We start from the raw sequence: 26,477 nt of genomic DNA, 5'->3' as shown, positions 1-26,477 counted from the left end.
AAAGGCCGTATGAAGTTACATTGGAGGGACTGTAGCTTCCTGAATCCTTCAAATACCTCCAAAACCTCATAGAAGTGTTTGAAGGATCAGGTTTAGTTGGGGGTAACGGAATGCTCCACAACATTTCATAACACACTTGGAACCCCTGTTTGTCAACCGGCTTACATCGGGGAATTCATGTTACATGCTTAAAAGCAATCATAAAGACACACTACCAGAACTGGTCCTTTGCAGGACGCCATCTTGTCTATAAATGCTCATAAGGCTTTCTGGTCGCCCAGTTTGTCTAATGTCTTGGAGAAAAATTAAAGTTAATGAAAGCCAGTTTGAAAATCATGCTGACTGCAAGGAAATGTGATTCATGTCTTATATTTTGTGGTGAGTTCAGCATGGAGTAATGGGAATGCTTTTGAAACAGCAGGATGACTCATAAAGGTCTATTTTTTGTTCGGCGCCTGCGTTGTATATTTAACAGTAGTTGACAGCTTTGGAACCGCTGTTGATCAAGACCAGTAAGTGTATGGCTTCCCTCCTAGCCTCGTACCGTTTTCCATTTAAGCTGTGGTCAGCACTGCATGATCCCCCAATTCATCTCTCCAAATGCATGTCCGTTCAGCTGACAGAGTCCGGGTGCTAGCCAGTGAGACCAGTGCCTCCGAAGACACGTCCGTCGCCGAGGTTCCGCCCACCCCGGAAGCTTACAAATATGGAATCCAAGACACTCCTCCAGAGAGGCTGGGTACATCTTTGTTCATTGTGCGCTAGTTTCTCTTCCTGGCTCATTTGATTTAATTTCATTTCACAGGTGCTTCTTGTCTCCAACAGAAGATGATAATTTGTATTGACAAGTTGCATTTCCAGACTGTAGTAGTCCGTTACCAGTTTACTTGTGCACATACATGGTTGACAACTCAGAAAGAGTGCAAAGTGTGATACCCCGCCTGATATTTTGTTAGAGAGCATTTCCCCCGTTGGCAAAAACAGTCAAAAGGAACTGTAAATGAGGGATTGCTCATATTTCCTTTAGTGAAACTAAGTTTGATTTCCAGTGATGACTGGCTTAAATTGTCCTGAAGCAATTTTACTGAGGTGAGGTGATATTCATGAATACTTTTAGCTGAATTCCTGCAAAGTTGGAACAACAGCCATTGCAAGTAGCTTTAACAATGTCAAGGAAGAAATCTCATTTCAGCTTTTAGCTGTTGCAATTCCACAAAGAGTTCAACTTCCATTGTAGTTTGCTATTACAAACCATCTCTTGAGTATATTCCCAGGGACAGCTATTTTCAGAAATGCATACCTCTTGTTTCTTTGTTTCAATTCCTTCAGGTCAATCTCTGCCTCGTCGTAAGGTCCCAGGTAGTTCCTGTCAGCAAGGTGACCGTGTCCTTGCCAGCGAGACCAGTCTGTCTGATGATGCTTCCATCACCATCATCCAGCCCTCCCCGCAAGCCTGGGGCACGGTCATTGCTAACACACCGCCTGACAAGATTGGTAGGCACAACGTGCGGGCACCCAGAGAATGTAGCTAGTTTTATTAGGGGAGGGGGGGGAGAATCGGTTATGTGGTTTATAGAAAAGAAGACGGTGATTAAAATAAGCAGATTGAAACAGTTGTCGACGGCGATGACCTTGTTTTTTTTTCTGTAGAGCAATATTCAAGGAGTTCCCGTTCTTTTCCCCGAGATGGCAGTGATCACACTCCCAGCACCCCCTCAGAGACTCTGGGCAGCCTCCACCTGTCAGGTCAAGCAGAATTGAGAAGCTCAGAGGAGAGTGGACCTTCCATCGTGCCGCCGACACTTGGCGCTTACGGATCCATTCCCAAACTGGTACCCAGCACCCCTACCGCACACGACGGTGAGATAGGAGTAAAGATACTTCCTAGGTGGGAGGGTCAGATTATAAATACAGTCATCCTCTGCAGAAGTGGGATGGTGGCAGTGTTTTAGTCAGGTTCGCCACAAGTCCTTTCACAAGACCAGTCACAAGTAACAGGGTAAACAATGACAGAGGAATGCTTTCATCACAGTTCATTTGAATAGCTTGTGACTTGGCCGAAGACTTGATGACTTGTGATGGGCTTGCAGGGACTTGTAATGGACTCGACTACAACACTAGATGGTGGTTTTCCTTCCTAAATGGAAGTAAAATCACATTCAAATTTTATGTCCAGTGATTGCCTCCTGTTCAAGGTGTACCTCCGGAGCTACTGTTACATCAGTCATCAGCCTATCCTCAACTGGCAAAAAGACCTTAACCTAGCTCTGGACGATAGATTTCAAATATTAGGGCACATGTTGCCCTTCTTTTGGCATACTGCTTTGCTCCAGACCATCCTGTTTACCAGATGGCCTACAACACATCCATGTTCAAGCCCAGTGTGAATCTTTCACTTTGAACTTGACACTCCTTGCTTTTTCTCTCGGCCGCCTTTTCTATCTGTCTATTTCTTTTTTCTTTTTTTTTGGGACCTTGAACTGACCTCTGATGGCCTTGTGTTTGGCAAATTGTGTACAATTAAATAGGCATAGCTGTAGCTGTGGAACCCCATGTGAGACGCAGCCTGACCTCCTTTCAGAAATCAACCCCACTCTCCATCCCAGGGAGTTATGAGCCGTTAGCATCCCATGACGGCTCCACGGTGATCCAGTGGTCCGTAGAGGAAATGAGGAATCACTGTTCCAAACTGGTGTATTATCCGGTTTGTAAGAAAGTGTGACATCACTTCAGTTTAAACCATGGCCACTGCACATACAGTTACATGGAACCATGGAAACGGAATTTTACGCACGACTGTAGTGCTTGTTCAATGGTAGCCTGCAATCAGTGGCGCATCTGTGTGTGTGATGAAGTCACTTACGAACCGGATAGGACTCGAGGGACCTACATTTTGGCTTTGTTCCAATCACATATGTAGCTTGCAGGGACGTGTTATTTTTCAACTCAAGTATTTTTGTATCTTTGCATTTGTTTCTGTACAGAGGAAGAACCGATGGAGCTTAGCATTCCGGATGCTGAGAATGTTGGCACGACAACGCATCCTGCAAAAAGACCAAAGAATACAGGCGACTACGATGATGAATATGGGGTCGGTCTTTCTTATTCTTCTTCCATTGTAGTTTATAAGAAGGCATTGCCTGCGTCTTGTAATATGAAAATATCTAGAAAAGGGAAAGGCAGCATGTACGTGTACCAAAGTCCGTTCAGGTGTAATATGCATAAAGCATAGCTCCAGTAATGCTCATGTATGGGTACTTCACCTGTGTGACGATTTGATGAACTGGACTGAACTAGTGCGTATTTGACTTGGGCACAGATCCTCGCAATTGGCACATGATGATGAATTGGACCAGTGACAGTTTGGCTCTCAATCATGAATATGTAGGATGTATGGCAATTTGAATTAACCACTCCACACAGATCCCTGAGTGGCAGCAAGCTCTGAACAAGGAAGACCAGGCTGTGTTGTCTCGCAGCAGCAGTAAGTCCAGTAGCAAGACAACGTCCTCGTCCTCATCAGAGCAGTCCTCTGAATTCCTTGGGAGAATCTCGGCACAGTGGAGGGGGCAGCAGATGGAATCATTCCAGGTATAGTGAGAAAGTTGTGGACAAGAACGTGTCTGGCAGGCTGGTAACTTTTCCTCGGATCAGCTGATTTCCTCGTTTTTTTCACGTCACACTCATGTAGGGCTAATGATTTTCCGTTTCAAAAATGGGTATTTTCCATTTTGTAAAGATTGGAATTTCCTTGTTTTTGGTCAAAGTCCAAGTTGCATGATTGTCCTGGGGTTTCTTGTAGTGATCTTTTAGCCCTAACAGTCTGAAATCCTCTGATTTCAATATGATGTTAAATGCATCCTAGGGGGTTAGGTAGTTTGGATATCAGCTGTAAAGCCGAAAAGGTTTGGGCACAAGCAAGCCACATATGGAAACCAAATGTGTTAATACAAACTTATAAAGATGAACAGAGATATTGACTGGAGCAGGATTGTCAAACCCAATACTCATGCAATGCTGTGCCAGGTCAGTTACCCAGCTCTGTGTTATTGCTTTCTCTCATTTGTCAATATCTTTGTGGGGATTACTAGTCAAAAGCCATAAAACCAGCACACCATGTAACCAGTAATCACACCCCAACATCATTTTGGGATTTTGTATGCGTTTATTTCAGAGACCTTACTCAAGAGATGGGTCAAAGGGTCTCTCCGTCTCAAAGATTGTCTCCTGTCCTTGTTGAGCTTTTTTCTCTACAGAAGTGACATTTTTGAATATGTCTGCAATAAAACTCCTCTTCCTGTATTTCATTAAACACCAACTGGTCTGTTTAGAGAGCCCCTGTGATTGATAGGCCACTGGAGGCCACTTGAACAGGTTCCATTGGAATGGTCAGCCAGCATCAACATGAGCACAGACGTGCGTTGGATGAACTTTTGCTTACGCTCCTGTTAAGGGATTGAAAATGTGCTTCAAAAATGATGTTTGAAGTCTAGTTTGAACTTTTCTCCCTGTAGGCATGGCAACCAAGTAGTCAGCAGACAACATCAACAACGTCTGAGGGGGTCTCAAGGAGCCGTCCTCCATCCACTCAATCTAAATCAGATGCAAGCTGGGGGAAACCAGAGAGGGACAAGGTTGCTGAGAAGCCCCGCTCTGCAAGCGCCCTTGAAGGGAAAAGTGGAAAAGAGGAGGGCCCGCCATCACAGAGGTTTCTCAGCCAGGTATTGAATAGGGCATCCTAATCCTGATTCACCAAGACAAGAGAGCTTCATTTTTCGTAGACCCCTCTTTGTTTTTCCTCTTACCCTGTACCTTCCCTGCTCAAGGCAATTTTTTACCTCCTCTCGACCAAGTCCACTTCATGACTCATGACGGGCCCAACGCTAGTATTCTTCAGATGTCTTCCCTTTTATGTCATTATTATGGGACTCCTTTAATACCAGAATACTTCTTCCCCTTCTTAGACTTAATCCCATTTCAAGTGAAATACCATGAGATTCAATATTTTGTGGTACGTGGTCAGCAGCGTAGTGAAGGCATTTTTCTTTGGGGGGGTGTGCCAGGGTCAATTTGCTGAGTGGTAGATGTACGTCAATAATTCATGACGTCAATTTCGGTTTTTTTTGCCGACTGACCCTTTATTTGCTGACTGAAAAGGTCTGTGCTTATTGTAACTGCCCACAAATTCTGTCTGTAAATTCTGACCTAGGTGATGGGTTTTGGCCCCGTTGAAGTTATTCAGACTTTTCATCTATTTGTAGTGTATGTGTAACCTTGGTACCGAGATACTTTATGCAGTGAATGAATATTTATGAGGATGATGGGGTGAATGTATATTCATGTTTCTTTTCTCCTCTGCAAATGTCCTCGTTCTTTTTTCTGATTTATGGCTGTTGATTTGCCTCCACAGCTGCCAAGAGAAATACCAGCAATTCCAACGCCAGTTTCCAAATCTGACCGAGGGAAACCTCCACCATTGCCCGGCAAGCCTGCACCCACCCCGTTAGCCACCTCCCAACCCCACCAAGACCCGCCGGGGAGGTCAACAGAACGGGGGTTGGAAGAGGTATCTGAAAGAGAGGCTAGCCAACCAAAGGCAAGCAAAACGTCCTCATCATGGTCTTCAGAGGACAGACAGCAGGAGAGAGAGGAGGACAAGCAAACGGACAGAGGTGGTTCGTCCAGTGATTGGATGCTGCACTACACGGCCACTCAGACGGAGACCGAGCCTGAAGCTGTGGAAGAGGAAACCGGAAGAGGAAAGGGTTACATAGGTAAAACCATGCCTGGCAGGTGGATTTTTAAAACTCGGGCCAATTTTATGGCGCTGCTTAACAGTGAAAGCAAACAAATTGTGCTTCCTGTAGCGTGCCCCACTGACCTGACATACATCTGTCATTGCCATAGGCAAAGACTGCAACACCACGCACAATATTTATGAAGCAGGCAAACCTTTAAAGCTTTGTAGAATGGCAATAATGCGAAGCCAGATCCTAGTCCCGGATCAGCAGGATAACAACAAGCATACATGACACAGGTGGTTACCATTAAATCTGAAGAAATAGTTCCTGTTTTTTTTAACATTATTGTAAGCCCCAAACTTTATTGTGTGGGGTTGCTGACCAAATGGCTTGCCTACTGCAATGTGATATGTCTGGCGGAAACCGTGAAGTCACATGACCCAATAGCAGAAAATTGTTGCTTGCCTCAAGTGCATTCACAGAATAGGTTTGTAAGCGCCAGTTGGCTAGCTCTTTTCAAGCAAATTGCACCTGCTGATTTGTTTTCATAATTGAAATATGCCACTTTGAAATGCATGTAATGTGATGAGATGTCGAAAGGTATTCACCAAGATAGCTGAAATAGTTATTGTTTATTGCTGCAGCGCAACATCCTTCAATGCACCCCCCAACACGTCCCCCTGCACTGCCCTCCTCAGTACCTGGTCATCAGGAGGCAGTGGTACCAATCACAGCTGCCAATGGAACAACAGCAGATGCGCACACCCTGATGAGCTACACTGACGTAACCTCCTCATCCACAACTGCATCCTCAGATGGCAAGAAAACAGGGGATGGTGACAAGGAATTGCCGCAGGAAAGGAGAGGTAAATGCATCTGTGTATTCTCTGTGTTGCAGTTAAAACCCCTCAACACCATTGCAAGAGCAACACAAACCATCCTTGACCTCCAGGCTGAATTAAAACCATAAGCTATTCAAATGAACTGCAGCAACAGCAGTTTTTGTTTTGTTGATCCAGTTACTCGAGATTTGTGGCTGGCCTTGTGTCAGATCGCGTGGCTGGTCTTGTGTCTGGTCATGTGACTGATCTCGTGTCTGGTCTTGTGCCTGGTCTTGTGCCTGGCCTTGTGACTGACCTTGTGACTGCTCTTGTGTCTTGTCTTCTGACTGGTCTTGACTTCATCCCTGTTTATGCTAGAGACCACTGGACTAGCAGCAAGTGATTAACAGAGGAATGTATTTATGACTAACATTTCATAAATTTTGTTTTGACTGGCAAAAAGGCCATTTTTGTCAAAAAACTTTCAACAAAGATGTTGATCTTATAGATATAGGGACAGATGCAGCTCCTGTTAAAAGAGGAGGTACGAGAACTTCTCAAGCTAAGGGTAAGGACCCTCAGTCAGTTACAGAGGCTCAAGCCACCGATAATCCCAAGCACAGTGTCAGCCTAGCCACACCAGGCATCGCATCACAGAGTGCAGACCCAGCAGAATCGTCCAGTAAGTTGGATATTTGTATTCCACCTGGCCTGTTTCCTCAAAGTGCAGACTTCTGTGAAGAAGTAGTCCTCAGTGTGTGAGGATTAAATAAGCCTTTTGTTAATAACCTATAACTCTTTAATAAGCAGTGATGGTTTGCCAACTGAGTTTGTCAAGTATTGTATTGACTCATTGGAGGAGACGCCATAACTGGGGTACCTCAACACATCACTCACGCATTCTTAAGCTTGAAGCTTCTGCAATTCATATCACTTTGTTAGTCAAAGAGACATGTAATGCATGTGTACTACCTGTGCATGAGAATTGTGTCACCACAATAATGGCTCCTAATACTGGATGGCAAATTACTCTTCTGTCAGTCTTGTGGCAGAGTCCGTCACAAAGTCTGGTCCTAGGTAAATTGAAGTCATTCACAAGTCTAGTGTCAAATAATGGATGTGAACAAGAACAAAGGAGTGTTCGGCCCGAGTTGAATTGAATAGTTGATGGCAAGACTTCTGGCTGGATCTGAATTACTTTTGGTAAGCTTGCAATGGACCTGTGGAAATGTGTCACTTGACTACACCATTGTGGTTATGATCATATTAAGCGTGTGGAGTCAGTTTATGAACCAGACAGGCACAAAACAGGTGTGGGTGTTAGTGTTATGTTTTTTTGTACCAGCAAAGACCGTAAGTGGGAGAGATATCAGGTTTACATTGAAGTCAAAATCTCTTGATCTCTGCAAATGCAGGCATCGACTTCCACCTGAGTCTTCCCAGGGAGGCCGGGTTCAGACCGGCTGGGAACGTGACCCTACCCTCGTTGGCTCATCGCCAGAAGGAAGGATCGTCATCCCGTGAGTCGATTAGACACAGCACTCCTATCATGGAGGAAAGCCCTAGTAGGCAGAAGGGTCAGGAAACGACTGCCACATCAACCGCTGCTCAGGTATGGTCCATTGGCCTGGAGATTTCTTGTGAAGAAATGCCAGAAGAACTTGATAGAAAAAAACTTTTCATGTAGAAGTAATTCCTACCTACAGAAGACTTTCTCTTTTATTTAACCCCTTGACGACGGGATTTTTTTCCGAAAGCCGACGCCAAGAATTCCAGCCTCGCTTGGCCACAAAAGCCACCTGCCAAACCGCAAATTCTCAGTTCGTGGCCCTGCGTGCTTTGCACGCTTTGAATTACAGTGACAAAGCCCATTGTACGATGGCATGCGGCTCTACTCACGCTTCCACATTCCCGTTGCCTCTTTTCAAAGTGGGGACTATTGTGAAGGTGATGATTATGATGCAAATTCGGTCTTTTCATTTCTGGGCTACACACAAAGGCCAATCACCATATATACAAGAGCCAGGGTCTGCCTTCTTTCACCGTGTTCGCTTGAGCGTTGGGAGATAATAATAGCTGAAAAGCGGGCTGAGGATCTCAATTTTTACGGCGGCTCTTACCGTCTCCCGGCGCGAAGGGGTTAACTATTATGTTTGCCCTTTTCAGCCTTGTAAAATAAATCACTCAACTGCCATATCAACCATTATTCAGGTGCAGTCTGGTGCCCTTAGAGATTTCGCTTTTAGAAATGACCAAAAAGTCAGGTCGGAAAATGTGCCCCCAAAATTAAGGAAAACAAAATTCCTTCTAACAGAATATTTCGTCTTTATATAAAAATTTTATACCCAATTCACCAATATTACAAAATCATGTGATTGCATCACTACAGACAAAACAATTCAAAACCCAACTGAAATAATTGCCATTGTCGTGAACATCTGCTGAACCAGCATAACGTATCAATGAATCCATGTATCTGTAGGAATTTTATACTGTGTCGTCCTCTTATTTTTTTGTTTAAGATCTCTTGAAAGATGGTCTAATTTGATTTAATCTGACTAAAAGGTCTGTAGATGTGGCCCTTTTTTGATTGAGTCAACAAATTGTGTCCTGTGAATGCCGCTCTCCCATGATACCCTCCCAGTTTTTCAGGATTTTTACTTTCATGCCCTACAGATTACCAGTATTGAAAATCATGAAAATAGAAATGTTGTAAGCCAGGAATCATGCTTAGTTATTGTTTTGTTTAGTCACCACTTTTTGATGATCTTTATTGTTTACAGAAGGATGAAGCTCCGAAGTTGGTACTATCAAGCACCCTGACTCTTGGTGCAGAGAAGGAGCCAGATACTCAGACCAGCACTGAAACACCTGTCTTTCAGCTTGAACGTAAGTGACAAGATCAGATTTTGTTTTCTTCCACACAGAAGTAATGGCAAGCAAGAATGTGTACAGATGTTCAGAATGCAAGCAGGTGTACAGAATGGAGCTCAGAGTCCTAACACATATGTAATCATCTCAATCAATTATTTGAGCCTCAGCAGATTGCAAAAGAGTAACGTTCCCTGTCAGAATACATGAAGTCAATTGCCGGTGATTATTGCATTAATTACAACTAAGGCTCAAATGCTTGTCATCAAGAACAGTTTCTGATAAGTCTTTCTTGTGGCTTGGTTTCGTTTTTCTCCTCAGGACCTTCGGATGCTGCACAGCTTATAAAAGCAGCTCATGAAAGCCCCGCTAAAAAATCCACGTCAGTCTTCTCCAAGGTGAGGGAAACTAAGATGGCAGCAGGCCAGGCAAAGGTCAAAGGTCAAGAATCCTGGAGTGGAAGAGCAAAATACAACGAAAGGTATGGAGATGACGTAAAACTTTCTTGAAGCTACTTTCTGTTGATAACAATCAACTTAGTCCTTATGTTAGCCTGAAACATTCGCTGTATGGGATGTGTTTGGGAAGTGTGCTCTAGTGGTCAAGTCTTTGACCTATGACCAGAGGGATGAGAGGTTCAAATCCAGCTACCTTCCATAGGTTGGGGCTTTAGGCAAGCCTTTTCACCTCCTTCGTGGGAATAGATATATTGTAAGTCGATATGTGCCTGGAGAACTGGAGAAGTACCAGCCTGATAGGCCATGTTGGGGTGGGACAGACTTTGGCTGACTTGGGCTGTTTATTTTCGTAGGTTTAATTGATGCTTGACAAATCCCAACTAAATATCAGTTGGTTAAAACAAAAGTAAATTTGTTTGTACTTTTGCAGTGACGATCCTTTTGCCTTGTCTCAAGATCGGCCTCACACGTCAAGCCGGCAACCCACAGAACATGTACCGTATAAGCCACCAAAGCAGACCCAGGGAGAAGAGGAGGATGAGGAGACTATTCCTGTCTGTTACCAGGAGGACGAAGTTGAAGCCACAACAGAGCAACAGGAACTGGGGGAGGAAACAGGTCGGGACAAAAAAGGCCAGAGACAAATGGCTGAGCCAGAAAATCAACTTGAAGAGGAGAGAAAGAAGGCTGGAGAAAGGACACCAGAAAAGAGAAAACAGGAGAAGTCAGAGAAGCCAGCACTGAGCAGCAGGTTGACAAGAAGTGGTCAAAAGAGGAAGCTGCAGGAAGAGAAGAGGTCGAGAAGAGGAATGGCCAAGAAGACGAGGTTTGAAGAAGCTGAGCGGGGAGAGCTGAGAGAGAAGCCTCCTGGCCAGAGGGACCCATACGACTTCTCTGACTCGCAGTCCAACAAGACTCCCTCCCCGATGAAAAGGAACTCCCGCACCAGTGGGTCGAAGCCACCGACAGAAGCTAGTCCTAGACAACAGGGGTCTCTGTTTAGGTATAGAAGTGCTCCAACGCCGGGGCACAAAGTACAGCCTGTAAGAGACGTACCCACAGAACCAGCAACCATAACAAGTGCAACGGCTACGGCGTCGGTGCCTCACGAGACGCCAAAAAGACGGAAGAAGGACAAAGAGAAGGATGCCTTTCCTCCGGCACAGGAGAAGACTCCACCTGTAGAGGATGTCTTGAAAGCATCTAGGCTTGAGGGCGCACTCCCTGAGACGAAATCGCCATCTGTCATGAAAACATCCTTGGCACGGGGAAAACGAGCAGGGATTGGCCGGCCAAGGCTGGCCTCACAACAGATCCTACAGGCCCAGCAGGATGATTCGTCTCCAGATTTCCAGCCAGATCAACCCAGGGAGAAGGCAGGGGTCAAGTTCAGGAGGTCACCACGCAAAAAATCATCTCAGAAACAAGACAAACCGGTAAAAGATCATTAAAGAGTATTTAATGTCAATTTTGGGAAATGCTTGCAAAATTTGGTTCAAGAGGAAGAATGCATTTCTGAAATGTTATTGGATGGTAAAGTCAGAATCAGCATTGGGTAGTACAAGCTCTGATTGAATGTCTGTATAATACAAAGAGCCTAGGGAGGCCTCATAAATCAGAATGGTCGGAGTGTTCTATTTCAAACTCCTTGTTCTCATTGTGGAACACTGCCTCAGAACGGTATTTATGCACAGGGTGGAATATTCCTGCTGATGTGTGAATGTTCCAATGGAATGTTGTTGTTTTCAGTGTGGGAACTGTCCAACGGCACAGGAACATTCCTGACTTTGGAGAGGTTCCCCAAATGGGAAGTGTAGATATTATGTGAAGGTTTGTGACTTGTGGTTTCAGAATCAGAGGTTTGAATCTGACCACTGGCCACATGTTTGAGCAGGTGTTAGAGAAATTACCTCAGTTATGTCATGTCAGTAAGACCACAGCGAGTACTTAACCACTACCAGCCGGGGACTCCGGGATCGGAGCCGTATGGTTTATATGTGTGGCCGGGGTCTCCGAACTCGGACAAAGGAAACAGGGCCCTGTAACAAAAGACCGTACTCCGAACAAAAGACCAGGCTGCTGGGCATGACCGGAATTTTTCGCTCTCAAAAGTGGTGATAATCCAGCATTATTTTGAAACCGTATACCAGGGTTTGGGGTATTTAGAGCAAGCGGATTACCACCGGGGACAAAAGCTCTCCACCACCGCAGCGATGAGCCACACAGCACCGCTGCATGCTAATCTGGCCCCTATTGAAAAGAGGTCAGCAGTGCACTGAGCCAGGTTCGTGAACAAAAGACAGCTGTGTGACACCGCACAATCTGGGCTCTGTTTACAAGACTGCAGGCCTGGCTGAAATATTCGGGTGTCAATGAAGGTCACCTGTCAACTTAGAGTAGTGCCTGAAGATTACTCCGTTCGGCTATAAACGACTGTTAAATGGAATGATGAATTGTTGAAGGATTTTGAAAACAGAAAAAATGATAGTCATGCCGGCCCAGCATCCCCAACGTTGAAAAATGCCCCGGTCCGAAGTGGTTAACTTGGTAATCCACATCGGGGAGGAGCAGCTGGAGTTTTTGTGAAGTGTTTCTAATAATTGATGGCTCTGTCGAACTTCTTTGGTGTTCACTGCAGGCAGCTGGTGAGTCAACTGCTGGTGATCCACCCCTTTCCCACCGGCACGTTGTCCGGCAAACTGTGGTTTTTCGGGTTGTCGTTGAGAAGATTATTGTGGACGGCAAAGTGGTGAAGACATGGGAGACGCGGGTAGGTCAACCTGAGCAGATGTGATGCTTAGATCTATGCTCTGTTGCTCAGTAAATGCTACGGGTGCATTCTTGTACTCTTTTAGGCATTTACTGTTAAAAGTTATGATAAAAACTGAATTCGTCTTTCTTTTCTCATTTTCATGTAGGAACAAGTGGAGCCTGTTGTTGAAACAATTGAAGATGAGGATAGCGTGGATTTTCCTTCTCCGTCTCGTTCTATCAGCTCCCTGACCTCAGGATCACTGGCTGACGTCAGCTCGATGTACTCCAAGACATCTGGCTCCTCCCCGAGTCTTGTCAGGACCCTTAGTGGCAGCGGTGGGACGCTGTCCAAGCACAGCAGCTTCTCCAGCATCTCGCGCACTGGCAGCTCTCTCAGTAAGCAAACCGTTAGCTCTCCTGGCTCAGACAAGAGTACCCCCAGCCTAAATAAGAGTGTGAGCTCCCCCGGTTCTGACAAAAGCCCTGGCAATGAGAAAAAGGCCGGCGGTGAATTGTTAAGCCCAGGGGCTGCTGGCCCTTCACTTCCCAGAAGGGTGTCTTTCACTAGGGAATCAAATAAGCCAGCTTCCCTGATTAGGAGTTCATCTGGCAGCAGTGACGAGACCCGTCACAGGACAAATCTAGATCCTGATGTTGTCTTTCAGAGGCCACATCAGACTCCGAGACGGAAGGTAGATCAACAGCAAGGCAGTGGTTTGACCGAGAGGATGTCCTTACCAGTTTCTGAAGAGGTCAGGAGTCCACAAGAAGGTGTAACCCATGAGCCAAATATATCTGCAACAGAGGTTGTCAAACTAGTGCAGCTCTCACAGGAAAGTGCTCCCGCAAAGGAAACAACTAGAGAGGATCGATCTCCCAAAAGGAGTCCTGAAAGTAAATTATCACGAAGGCGAACAAGAGACAGAACATCTGGCTCCTCCTCATCACCGCATCCTGCATCTTCTTCACCCGTAAGAAGATCTTCAAGAGCAGGGTCAACTCAATCCGAAAGAGATACTGTCAACAGAAGGCCAGTGCCAAGGACTCGCTCTACACCTGAGATAGAAACAGTCCCAATCACTAGATCAGTATCTCTGGCATCTGCTGAGAAAGACAAGAAATCAGCAAGGAGGCCAAGGGATAAGGACCAAGGCCCTGCAGTGGCAGCTGCAGGGACTGGCAAAGCATCGCCTGATGGATCGAAGAAATCAACGCCAAGGACTCCCTCAGCTGAGCTTTCTTCTCAGGAGCAGCCCAGGTTAGAGTTTCAGAGAAGAGGAACAAGAAGGGAGCCTGTCACGAGTCCACCAAATAAAGAAGATATGCAGCTGGTTTCAGAAGAGAAAGAGCACATACCAGAGGAACCTAGGAAATCATCAGATTTGGAAAGACGCACTTCAAGGTCATCAAGAAGCAAAGGTGCAACACTAAGACATTTTGTTATTCAAACATTCCTCACTAAATCTTTCAGTACATTTTGAATTTTCCAGAGAGGGAATTACACTATTAAAGATAAAAATTTAAGTTAAAATTTTCATGAAACTGTTCACGTTTTTTTTACCAGGGAAAAGTATTACTCAAAAGAAAACATTGTCACCCACTACCCAAAGGAGAACATCAACCCTTCCAGAGCAGTCGACTAAACCCGTGACCTCTGAATCCACTTCCTCTCTTCCCCGGGACACACTGTTGGAGCCTCCAGCAGGTGAGACTCTGCCAGTTGCTGAAGGGGAGGGTTCCTCACTGCTGCCTGGTACAAAGGTCTACACCAAATGGCTAGATGGCTTCTGGTATCCGGGCACCATTCTTTGCCAGGATAAATATCTGAGGTGAGAGATAATTGGAAGATGAAGGCTAAAAGCTGGTGTTTCAGTTAATAAGACCATTCACACTACCAGTGACAAGGAATAGGTTAAACAGTGATAAAGGAATGTTCTTCATTGTAGGTGATTTGAATTGTCTGTGACTTGATTTCAGACAAGAAGTCTTGTGGGGTCTTGCCATGGTCTAAAGGGGCCTCTGCTACGTCACTGGCCTATTAACTAGCAAAAGCTTAATATTTTTTTAATGAGTTGTGAAGCCTTATCACTTTTTGTCTAAAGCTGAAGAAATGTGGGAACTTAAGAGCGCGCAGTCACCTATGAATGACTTGATATTTAGAACTTTTGACATCTCTGGGTCATGACTGGGTTTCGAAATTTAAACAATGTAGTAAAGTCTTTAATACATAATAAAGTGGCTGATAAGGGTGTAGAATACGTTTATCCTTTCTTCTCCCGTACGATCACAACCTGTCAAATCCCACCCCAATTTAAAAGTGAAGTAAGTCTTCATTTCCTTTTCATTAGACTGTTTATACTTTCATTCAAGAACCTAGTGACAGCATCTGTTTGGAAAGGTGCCTTGATTTGATTCGTGATTCACAGGCAAAGCACCTTGACTCTAATTAGGTACATGATAGAATTTGACGACGGGGATCGCCGCGCTGTGAACGAACGTGATATCATCATTAAGGAATGGCTTAGCCGAGGCCAGAGCGTCATGGCCAAGGATGTTGATGGCTACCACTATGCAGGTACTTGACCACTCTATAGACTGTTGACCAATGGGAAAAGATCACTGTATCGTGGTCCAATCATCCACCTAACCTATTCCTATATATTATTCATTATTGTTATGATATGCTTCTGCATTTTCAAGACTGATTTTGTGGCACAACTGTGATATGACCAGAGATCTTTACTAGGTGCCCACAACTTCTTGTACGGGATCCGTAGAGTTTGTGTTCATGGCCCCGGCGTTTGACTGGTATCGCATCTGTGTGTGCAGAGTTGACATCTGTGAACACAGTGCTTTATGCTGTTGTTTGGGGATATTAAAGTCTTGTCTGATACGCATCATCGGTGATGTCTTTGTGTTCTGTAGGTTTGGTTGTTGGATATTACCAAGATGTGGATAGAAATACCAGTGGCTATGTCATTGAGCAGACAGACTCCCACGAAACATCCAGGTAAAGTGGTTATTGTCTCGTCAGTAAAACTGTTCGACTCTTTGTGGTTCACATCATATTCACGCCCTGTAGATTTACCTGTATATGCATCACATTATTTTCATTCCCTCCCATTTTGTTGGGAGCTGTTGAATTCCTCCAAGCTTACCTTGGTCTGTGAGTTGTCAAGCTCTTGAACATACTCGCCCCTGTCCCCCAGAGAGTCTGGAAAGTGATTGTCGTTTGATGTTGGGTTCCTGAAATTGAAGATATGCTTTAAGAATTTCCATTGCTATCTAGGTCAAATCAAATAAGATTTTGTATCGTCTACTTCGTCATTGCTCTATCTCCCTGGACTATTTTTTTTTGTTCACAGCATATTTTGTTTCTTACAATTGTCTGCAGATATGAGAGGCATCATGTGATCCTGACCAAAGACCAGGCAGCTAGTCTGGTCAGCAGCACTAGTGGTAGTAGCAATACCAGTGGCAGCAACGTCATCAGCCTCGGTACAATTTGGGTTTCGTAATTCTTAACTTTTACACTCATTGGCATGTTCGATCAGCAACAAATTGTCGGCCAATAGTCGATTTTGACTGGTAACCTATACATGAAATATATACAGGGCACCAGGCAGTATCAACCAGTGGTTAACAAGTTGTTGCTGATTGAATATGCCCTACGTTGATTGGCTTTTCATTGCAGCATTTGAATGAAACAGTGTACCGAAAGTAAATGCGTAGAAAGTAGTTTTCACCTAGTCCAGGATTTCAAGCTCTGTACTGTTTTGTACTTGAATTCATCACAATTCCCTGCAGGTCTGTCACCAGTCTGACGCAAAGTCCCAAGCTGCTAAAATGAAATGTGAAGACAGCATGTCTTTATCATTGTTCACCCCACTGCTCATCACTAGTCTCGTCAAAGACATTGTAAAGGGATTCTGATGAACTCGACCACAGAACTGGTCATGCAATCAAGACTATGCAAGATGTATTTTTTGCGTTTGGGAGATGTTAATTTATGTAACGGGATTTGCCCTTACCCAACGTATATATTGATAAACGCTGTATGCTCAGTGCTTGTCTGAGAGCTTGCGAAAAAATTCACTAGCTGTTTTGGATGGAACTCGAACCCACAACCTCCTACTTACTAGTGCAGACGTCTTAACCACTCGACCACCGAGCTTGCCGGGTCGGCTGGCCGGTCCGACTCAGGTGAAGCAGCGGGTACCGTGAACTATTTCAAGATGTCCCACCCAAGTAAGCTTGTGTATTTTTTCGTAAGCTCTCGGACAAGCACTGACAAAACCCATTATATAAGACTATGCAGATATCGGTGTAACTTGTAAGTTGAAGTTATAGTTGAATGAGTAGATTTTTGACGTTTTCTTTTCAGGTTCAATTTTTTTGAAGTGGTGCCATAGGTCGGATTTTACTAGTGGGGGCCACAAAGGGGCACCTGCATCTTATGGGGGAGGGGGGCCCCCTCGTGGCTACGCCACTGGCTTGAAGTATTTATTCACTTGAAGTTTTTGTCTAACGGAGAGCACATATTAAACTCCTCTGTCATGCATGTCCAAACCATCTACTCTGCTCCCAGACAACGTGGTGTACAGCAAACGAACTAGGCTTCGCAGTCGTCTCCTTGAGAGCCCAAGTGGCGGTGCCAGGATGGAAAAACCACGTCAGCAAACGCCCCGACCACCGCAGAAGACAACTCCGTTGCGGCAGGGGGTTAAAAGGAAGCTGGTGCCCTCGGAGGAACAGCCAAAGAAAGACACACCTTCCCCAAGGAAGAGAGGCAGAGCAGCTGCACAGGGTTTGTAATGTTATAGACCCGAACCTTCTCCATGAGAAAAAAAAAAATTCTCAGTTCTCTTACATGCCACTAGACTATTTACTCTGTAGGCGGAATGTAAGCTAGTCGGCCATATTGCCAATACCTTCCACACAAAGGGATGTTGAGGACGCCCTACCGTATCAGCAAAGATTTCCAAAACTGTAAATAGAGAGATGCCATTTTCATGTCAAAGAATTAGCTTGGTATTCCTTGGAGTGTGTTGCTCACTTCAACTGAAGTAGTACTGCTACAGCAAAGCACTGGTCAGCCGTTGAAAGTCAATATTGAAGTGATTTGGAGGACAGAGCAGAGCAAGGAATAATCACCTGTCACTGGACACACCTCTAAAAAGAGGTCATCAGTATTGCAGATGCAAACATAGAGGGATTGTCTAACATTTTCCAAGAGACTGTTGAGACTTACATGATGTGTAATACCAAGAGCCTTTTCTTCATGAGATGAATGTCTGCTTCTAGACTGTGAGGAAACTTGAACCCCCCCCGCCAGGAGCTCATTTGTTGGTATTTTCTGTTAATTGTTTTTGTAAACAGGTGTTCTCACACCGAGCCCTGAGCTCACCACGAGCCCTCGTCGGTCACCGCGCAAGCGCCAGCAACCAAAGCAGAGTCCACAGGCAGAGGAAGCCCATCCCATGGCTGTCCACATGGGCCCCCTGCCTAGGCAAGCTACACTGTTCCGTAACCACGCCTTCCTGGTGACTCACGGCGAGGTCAAGAAGCCCCCCAAGCAGATGTCGTCATCGGACGAAAGCAGCGGAGAAGAACATGATAGTAAGAGTGCAACACTGTCATTCATCCATTTTATCTCTGGAAGTGACAGGCATACAAAATCAATTCCATATTTGCATTGTCACTGGGAGACATTGTCAGTGTTGTCGTCAAGACCACTTTAAGACCATCACAAAACCTGTCACCTGAATTCAAATCAATAGCTGTTCAAATAAGCTGCAATAACAGCACTCCTTTGTCATTGTTCACCCTGTTACTTATGTCTGGGCTTTTGAATGGTCTTGTGTATGGTCTTACGATGGTTTCGACTACAACTCTGGTACGCTTCCCCCTACTCACTAAGTTTCAGCGTTAGTTGCATGTGCTTGTTTGTGTACATAATAAAACAGTAAAAGAAGTATGTTCAGTGTTTGCTAGCACAACTCTTGGATTTCAAGTTGCATTTTTCTCTGTGCCGTAGATGAGATGGAGATGGTGCCCTTTGACCGTGCCTATGCCGTTCAACAGATCCAGTCTGGAGGAGGGCTGGTTTTGTCTGACTTCAACAAGTCACAGGTCAGTAAACCTAACCCCTAATAAAAGGGGTGTCTCTAATTCTGGCACCCAGATATCCAAGCTAGCCCCCCATAGAGTGTCAGTCCAGTAAAACCTGAAAAAATAGACTTAAAGCAACTTTCTTTTATGTTGTCAGTGCTTATAGCGTTGGGATTAAGTTGTACTTACAAAGTCAACAGATGGACTGAATGATCTTGCTTTTTATTTTTGACTCAATGGCTGTTCTGTTTTTCTATGAATTGTTTTTCCATGTCTGTCTTTGTTTTGTGTTGTTTTTTGAGATTTCTTTCGTTTGCTTTTTACAGAGAGCGTAATTTCCCTTTGAGCCTCATTGAACATTTATAGTGCTGTTAATGTCCTAAAAAAGATGATGTAACAGACACCCATTTCTTGTTCCTTTGCAATTCACCAGTGGTACTTGCTCATCACAGATTTTTGCCCAAACTCTTTCATCAGATTACCAAGATGAAAGTACTGCTGATAGCCAACACCTACTGCCGCACCAAGAAATACTTCCAAGCCCTGGCTGCCGGCATTCCCTGCATCTCCCACCTCTGGCTACGAGACTGCTGTAAATCGGTACGGGAAGGCAGTGGAATTTAATAGGTTTGGGCAGTAGTGTGGCAGGTGCGGGGGAGTGAATTACACATTGCAGTGGGATAGAGGTTATAAGAGCAAAAGAGGGATGCAGAGAAAGCATTGCCGAGATGTTAACGAAGAAAAATTAGGTTTGCAAAAATCTCAATTTGCAGGAGGCAACCATGCTTATAAAGCAAGGGGAAATGGTGAAAATGGATTGACTGGAACAAAAATTATATTGAGGACAGTTAGATACAGCCCTGGGTTTGGACAAGGAATGAGATGAAAATGTTCCTGGATAGCAAAGATGTAGAGCCTTTATTATCTATTGATTACTGTACTTCCACCAAAACCAGTCTGATTTTGCCTGAATTCACCAGTGTACAGGGTGTATCAAAATATAGGAGACCCTAATTCAACCATAATTTATAGGAAAACTGCAGATTTCTTAATTAAGCATTAATATGTCTCAAAAGGCCTGAATAATTTCTTTCCAATGACACCTTAATGTCATTGGTTGACAATGTCACGGTTGAATGAGTAACATGCATTGTTGACCAGCAGGTGAAATTTGCACTGTGATAAATTTAACTGTACAGTAGATGATGCACATTTGAATGTGTTTTGGCCAACACAAACAAGCGCTTTTGAATGTGTCAGAGTGCAAATGTCACCTGCTGGTCAACAATGCATTGTAACTCGTTCATCTGTGACATTGAACACATGATCAAGGTGTCATTTAAAAGAAGACATTTTAGGCCTTTCTGGAGATATATAATACTTAATTAAGAAATCTGCAGTTTTCCTATAAATTGTGGTTGAATTAGGGTTTTCTTTTCCCTGTACATGTAGTGTAGCTGCCAGTGACGTTCAGGGACAATTATCCATTCCTCCAGGCAATTATTTTGACGCCACCGAAACCCGTCTCCTAATAATATTGCCCCATCACTGCTACTTTTGCCATAATAAACTGAGTCTCCAAATCTCCATTTTACACCTCCAAAGTATCTTGATCCTGTCCCAAGCTGTTAGCCCTTGAATGTGAAGTTTTAAAACTTCAGATGAAACCATGTTGTTTTTTTAAAGATTACCTCAACAGTGATTAAACTGTTCAGTTTACAATGTTTACACAAAAACATATGTGAGTTTTCGTTTTGATGCTCACAGAGGTTTGAAATAGGATTTTTTGTAAAGTAGGTTTTTTTTAAAATCAATTTTCAACTGATTCTTAAGCTGTTTCCTTTGTCTCTGTAGGGGAAATTGGAGAACTACAGGAGCTACCTCCTGCCCGCTGGCGAGAGCCTGGAAGAAAATGCACTGATGGAAATGTAAGTTGTGAAGTTGGAATCTCAGATAATATATAAAAGGGCTTGTTTGTTAGTGCCCTGAAGTGGTTTTAAAGTTTGGATGAGCGCTAAACATCTGTGTAAGTACTCCATGTTATGACATTGTTTGGCCTTTTTTTTCCACTTATAGCCAACCAAATCGCTCCATTCTTGCTGGTATGAGCATGTGTATGGTGTCCGACCTCGAGGGCGTTCAGGACACATGGAGATCCATCCTCATAGCTGCTGGATGCCACATGGTCTCCAGACTACCCTCCAATCTGGAATTGACTAAAAATCCAGGTACATTGTTCATGCAAAAGTAGTGTTGGATTTTTAATACCCCTTCATATGTTCTCCTGATATCTATTCATCTTTCTGAGCAAGGGGCTTAAGTTGATTTCACTGATTAATGATAAACACAGCACACAAATGTAAGGATTTGGAATACTGTAAAAGAGGACAGGAGAGAAAGACAGCCAAGCCTCATCCTCCAAGATCGTATCAAGAACTCAATCAGCCAGTGGTGTAGCTATGATTTTACTAGTGGGAGGGGGGCACCAAAGGGAGCCCAGCATCTTGTGGTGGGGCACCAGCTTTCAGTGGTGGGGTACCAGCTTTTCAGTGGTGGGGTACCAGCTTTCAGTGGTGGGGTACCAGCTTTTCAGTGGTGTGGTTTTGGGGGGCAAGTTTTTGTTTGCCTGGTTCAGTATCCATTCATCCGTTTTTTTCAGGGGGGGGCACTGGGAATTTGGGGGGGGCACATACCCCGCCTGTGCCTACGCCTCTGCAATCGGCGTAAAGAGATGCAAGTAGTGGTTCAAATGCAGGCAACCGTGACTTGAATTTCTTGTTCTAAACACCAATTTACAACAGGACTCAGTTGAAACACATTTATTGGTTGTTATGCCTCCGTTTGGTCTTTGCATAGATTGCCACAGTTTGTTAAAAATGTAAAACACTTTAGTCCATGATTGGTGCTTCCTTGGTATGCTGTATTAGCATGGCATACAAACCATCAAGGTAAGCCTTAGGCTATGTCAAAGTTATGGTTGTGGCTAGAAATAACATGTAAACCAATGGAAGCCACTGATTTAGTGGCTACATCCATTTCTCATAGACGTGCATGGTAGTCCCTACCCTAGCCGGTTCATTTCGACATGCCTTGTCTTCCAACTTCTTGGCAGGCTCTAGTACCCGTCTGTGCTCATACTCAAAGCCACCCTACTCTGCCTAGACATTTTGCAACTTTCAGTTTCTCGGTCGTGACAATTGTTAGAAAAATCCACTGTTGGAATTAAACACAGATGGTCCCAACGTTTGCCTGATGTATGAAAGAGTTCGATGCCTGATATGTGAAAGAGTTTGATGCCGGGCCTCATATATGAAAGAGTTTGATGCCTCATTTTTTGAAAGTGTTTGATGCTTCATATATGAAAGAGTTTGATGTTCATTTGATGTCCGTGCTAGAGAGGATGGAATCGTGTTGAGCTTAATTCTCTCAACTCAAGATTGAATCCATGCAACTGAAGCTTAAGGCTGGGCCAATTTGAATAATTGAATAATCGGATATCTGACCTTCGACATTGATTACATATTCATATACTTGATTACTTCAAACAGACACAAAAACAGAAATGTATGTTTGTGTGGTGGTGAACCAATCGATGGTTGAGCTTCATTCTGTAGTTAATGGATGAGAATTGGGGTCTACTTAAAAGTTATACTGACAAAAAGTCCAGTTTAGGGATTTTATTTCCTCACAACTTAAAGTTAAAACAAGAAAAATTGGAAGAGTAATTTAATTTTGTGGTCTTGCTGCTTAGCATATTTGTCAGCTGTGTTTGTTTACTCTTTAAAGCTTTGAAATATGCTCAGAAAACAGTGTCAAGAAATTTCACTGATTTCCACCTTCAAATATTTGATTTAAAAACATGTATTTGAACATATGAGAAGCGACTGAATATTTTGCACAGGCCTGCTGAAGCTTGACGTTAGACGAGAGAAACAAAATGATGTGTGGAAAACCCCTTTGATGCTTCAGGAGAAAGTTTACCACCTCACTCTCTGTACTATTGTTGCTGACAGATATTTCGCTGGACTGTGATGTAATCGTGACGGATCCGTCCTGTCCCCGCTCCCTCCTCCACCGTGCCCAACAGCTCGACATCCCCGTGGTCTCCTGTGAGTGGGTCATCCAGTGCCTCATCAACGGCGTCAGGGTGGACTACAGGGGTCATGAGAAGTACAGGTGGAGCCACCGCGACAAGCCCCCAAGGTGAATGCTGGAAGAAGATCTGTTGTTTGGTCTGGTCTCTACTTGCCTTCTGAGACATTCCTCACTCTGAAACTATGAACTGTCGGACTGGGGGGAATGTGTCTGTCTGTGAGAGTCTCAAGTTTGAATGGTTCAGAATGCAGGAATCTACAGAGTGTATAGTATGTACATGTACTAATGCAGGATATATACAGCACTCCCTCTCTCCATACACCACTCCTCATATAATGACCTGCTCTACAAAACTGAGTCACGTCGCCAGAGCCACTTTTGAGTGAATGGCCTTTGAGAGAATCTTGCACAGTGTTTAAGCAAAAGCAATTACCAACATTTTAAAATCTACACAACGTTCACTTCCATCATACCAGACTGAGTGACACATCAAGACATAAAGCTCAAATTCCTCAATCCAATACAGAGCAAAACTCAAAAGGTGGCTCCCTTGACATGGGACTCATTTTTGCGGAGCAGGTCGTGTATCATAAATATAAAGGTGCTTCATAGCTCACAAATCACACCCAGAAAATCTGTGTGTGTTTGTTTTTTACAAGATTGTTTGAATAAAGAAAATGTGTCAAGGGTACTATTTGGCAGTTTTCTAGTCAGTCTATCCTTAGTCTATCTCAAGTCCAGGGACTGGCCAATTCAGTCTTGTGCCAGGTCATAATCTATTCATTGAAGTTTTCTAAGAGTACTCCTTTATCCTTGTTTATCGTTGCACTTATGTACGCCTGGACTTGTGACTTGACATTTACGGGGATGTATGATCGACTTGACTGTGGCACTGGTTCTAGATTGGAAAGGAATTTACAGTCACTATTCCATGAATTTTTTCTCCTGTAATTACATCAGAGGTTTGACAGCATCAGTTTGCTTGACTTAGACATTGAGGTAGTCATAAATGGGAATGATAATGATATAGTTTTGAAGTAGGGGATTTTGGAGATGTTGGACAATTTCCCCTTTGAGATCTGTCTTGCTTGTGCGAAAGAATGACAAAGAATCATTGGGCCTGTCCAGTTTGTTTCCCAATGGTAATTTTGCTATGCAAATGAATCTGTAGATTGCCAGTTGATGTGTTCCTGGGTAAAGGCCGGTTCATAATTACAGACGAATACGAAAGTGAAGCGAATTTGATGTCATGAAAGATTTGCAGTGAAATTTTGCTCGAGTTGAAATGTGTTTGAGTTTTGTGAATTTGTAGTGCAAATATTTGATCTGACGTTACAAATTCGTGTTTGCTTTCGCTCCAACTATGAACCGGCCTTAAGGGCTCCCTGTGCCAACAAGAGATGGTAGAATGTAGGTTGGAGAGAATGGATACCTGCCAGTTACCCCATGACTGGCTGGAGAGAATGGATACCTGCCAGTTTATACCCCATGACTGGCTGGAGAGAATGGATACCTGCCAGTTTATACCCCATGACTGGCTGGAGAGAATGGATACCTGCCAGTTACCCCATGACTGGCTGGAGAGAATGGATACCTGCCAGTTACCCCATGACTGGCTGGAGAGAATGGATACCTGCCAGTTTATACCCCATGACTGGCTGGAGAGAATGGATACCTGCCAGTTTATACCCCATGACTGGCTGGAGAGAATGGATACCTGCCAGTTTATACCCCATGACTGGCTGGAGAGAATGGATACCTGCCAGTTACCCCATGACTGGCTGGAGAGAATGGATACCTGCCAGTTTATACCCCATGACTGGCTGGAGAGAATGGATACCTGCCAGTTTATACCCCATGACTGGCTGGAGAGAATGGATACCTGCCAGTTTATACCCCATGACTGGCTGGAGAGAATGGATACCTGCCAGTTTATACCCCATGACTGGCTGGAGAGAATGGATACCTGCCAGTTACCCCATGACTGGCTGGAGAGAATGGATACCTGCCAGTTACCCCATGACTGGCTGGAGAGAATGGATACCTGCCAGATACCCCATGACTGGCTGGAGAGAATGGATACCTGCTAGTGTATACCCCATGACATGATTTGCCAGTTATTCAGTTTTCTTCACGTTGCTCATTTCTTGAAAAAGAGTCATATTCAACAAAGCCTCAGTTTGCAGACGTGGATTAGACTTTCTTGTCTTCGTCAATGAGTGCACAGGTAGCCTTAAAATTAACCTGCAATCGTGAACTTAGGGCTAGAAAAGTCTGAACTCACGTACATAAAAAATTCCAGTCTATTCATCAGCAGCTGTAGAGAGTAGGAAACTTGTTGACAACATAACATACATGTACATGTAAAGTAGAATTTTTATACATTTTATATTTACCTTGCTACAAGGCTTACTCCAAAGTGATGTAAGAAAACACCAACTTTAACTTACGTCTTGGAGCAAAATTTACTGAAATGTTGGTTGCCCAGATTACTGATATAAGAACAGTAATGAGTGTTTAATGTATTAAAAACATTACATTTATTATTGTAAATGATTATTTTGCAAAATGGCCATGGAATTATGTATTTTTGACATTCTTAGAGTATTGTTTTTAATACAAGATTTGGGAGAAATGACAGTTATTTTCCCTGAAATACAGCGTTTGTATTTGCTTGTTGATACATTTGAATGGTGTTTGTTTCTTTTCTGTTTTTTTTCTAGGTCTTTAAGGGACTGGTTCCCCTTTTCAGTTCCGCTGGTAACACCCCTTTTTCACAAACTGCTTTCACCTTAACCTTTATTCGTTACTGTTTATACTTTAGAGCGGGTTTAGGGTAGAGATGTCAAGCAGTTAGCAATACACTAATACCGTAAGCCTCGCCTACTGCGCACGTGAGCTCTTAGCACGTGTTCTTCTCCAATACAACGCTACAGGTTCCAGCCGCGCGCATCATACGCGCTTGCACACGTTGGACTTTCGCACAAGCATTTACCTTTAATTTCCGGGTGGTGGGGGTTGAGATGCCTATGCATACATAACTTACAAAGGCCAGGGCATGGGGGGGCAGGGAAGCCATGACGACCTCGTTTTATTGCAAACTGTGTGAAGTAGAAAAAGGCATAGGAACAGTGGCGTAACGACAGGGAGTACGCCCCCCCTTGAAATCAGAATAATCTTCGTTGAGTTTATATAGCCATTCAGTGGCAGCTTATTTTGTTTGTGGTGCCCCCTTGAAAAAACTTACGTGTACCCCCTAGTGCCCCTCGGACATTTAGCCCACTTGTGCCACTGCGTAGGAAGTTCAGGCAATTAACGTTACAGCATTTACTGTAACGTCATGAGCATTAAAGGTCAGTTTAACACTCAAGCAGCAACTGGCAGACCATAGAATGTGTTGGTTATGGGTAACCGTTATAGCGTATACCTCGCCCGTGCTCCAATCAACTTACAAAATCAGAATGTCACATTAATTAGAAGTCATAGGCCATCGAACCAAAAGAGGACAAATGAGAAAATGAAGCACTTGGGCCTTAAGGGCTCATAAGTAATCAGATTCCCCGTCCATCATTCACAAAGACTACGTTTTTATTGTTACCAGTTTATTTTGTGCCCGGAAAATGTAA

General features: G+C 44.0%; 1 protein-coding gene across 5 annotated transcripts in view; it reads left to right on the top strand.

Moving 5' to 3' along the window:
* Window positions 1–23,542, top strand: part of tp53bp1 (tumor protein p53 binding protein 1) — a 29,545-nt gene extending 6,003 nt beyond the window's left edge. Inside the window, exons 9-34 of one of the 5 annotated variants that reach the window (XM_087136962.1) lie at window positions 617–739; window positions 1,330–1,494; window positions 1,651–1,860; window positions 2,985–3,091; window positions 3,424–3,591; window positions 4,515–4,721; window positions 5,411–5,774; window positions 6,440–6,607; window positions 7,071–7,244; window positions 7,978–8,174; window positions 9,346–9,451; window positions 9,755–9,914; window positions 10,322–11,327; window positions 12,530–12,661; window positions 12,810–14,064; window positions 14,210–14,474; window positions 15,072–15,220; window positions 15,571–15,655; window positions 16,040–16,143; window positions 17,234–17,452; window positions 18,025–18,264; window positions 18,683–18,777; window positions 19,234–19,356; window positions 20,611–20,684; window positions 20,833–20,984; window positions 22,770–23,542. In XM_087136962.1, the coding sequence (XP_086993088.1) occupies window positions 617–739; window positions 1,330–1,494; window positions 1,651–1,860; window positions 2,985–3,091; window positions 3,424–3,591; window positions 4,515–4,721; window positions 5,411–5,774; window positions 6,440–6,607; window positions 7,071–7,244; window positions 7,978–8,174; window positions 9,346–9,451; window positions 9,755–9,914; window positions 10,322–11,327; window positions 12,530–12,661; window positions 12,810–14,064; window positions 14,210–14,474; window positions 15,072–15,220; window positions 15,571–15,655; window positions 16,040–16,143; window positions 17,234–17,452; window positions 18,025–18,264; window positions 18,683–18,777; window positions 19,234–19,356; window positions 20,611–20,684; window positions 20,833–20,984; window positions 22,770–22,963 (6,242 nt within the window). In that variant the 3' untranslated portion in view covers window positions 22,964–23,542. Of the gene's footprint in view, window positions 1–616; window positions 740–1,329; window positions 1,495–1,650; window positions 1,861–2,984; window positions 3,092–3,423; window positions 3,592–4,514; window positions 4,722–5,410; window positions 5,775–6,385; window positions 6,608–7,070; window positions 7,245–7,977; window positions 8,175–9,345; window positions 9,452–9,754; window positions 9,915–10,321; window positions 11,328–12,529; window positions 12,662–12,809; window positions 14,065–14,209; window positions 14,475–15,071; window positions 15,221–15,570; window positions 15,656–16,039; window positions 16,144–17,233; window positions 17,453–18,024; window positions 18,265–18,682; window positions 18,778–19,233; window positions 19,357–20,610; window positions 20,685–20,832; window positions 20,985–22,769 lie in introns of all 5 variants that reach the window. The other 4 variants (XM_087136960.1, XM_087136959.1, XM_087136961.1 and 1 more) reach the window with 4 other exon arrangements.
* Window positions 23,543–26,477: the final 2,935 nt, after the last annotated feature.

The sequence above is a fragment of the Acanthaster planci genome, linkage group LG05 (genome assembly GCF_054643075.1).
Source record: "Acanthaster planci isolate LZ-2023a linkage group LG05, COTS_SCS, whole genome shotgun sequence".
Taxonomy (NCBI): Eukaryota; Metazoa; Echinodermata; class Asteroidea; order Valvatida; family Acanthasteridae; genus Acanthaster; species Acanthaster planci.
This window is presented reverse-complemented; position numbering and strand designations above follow the sequence as displayed.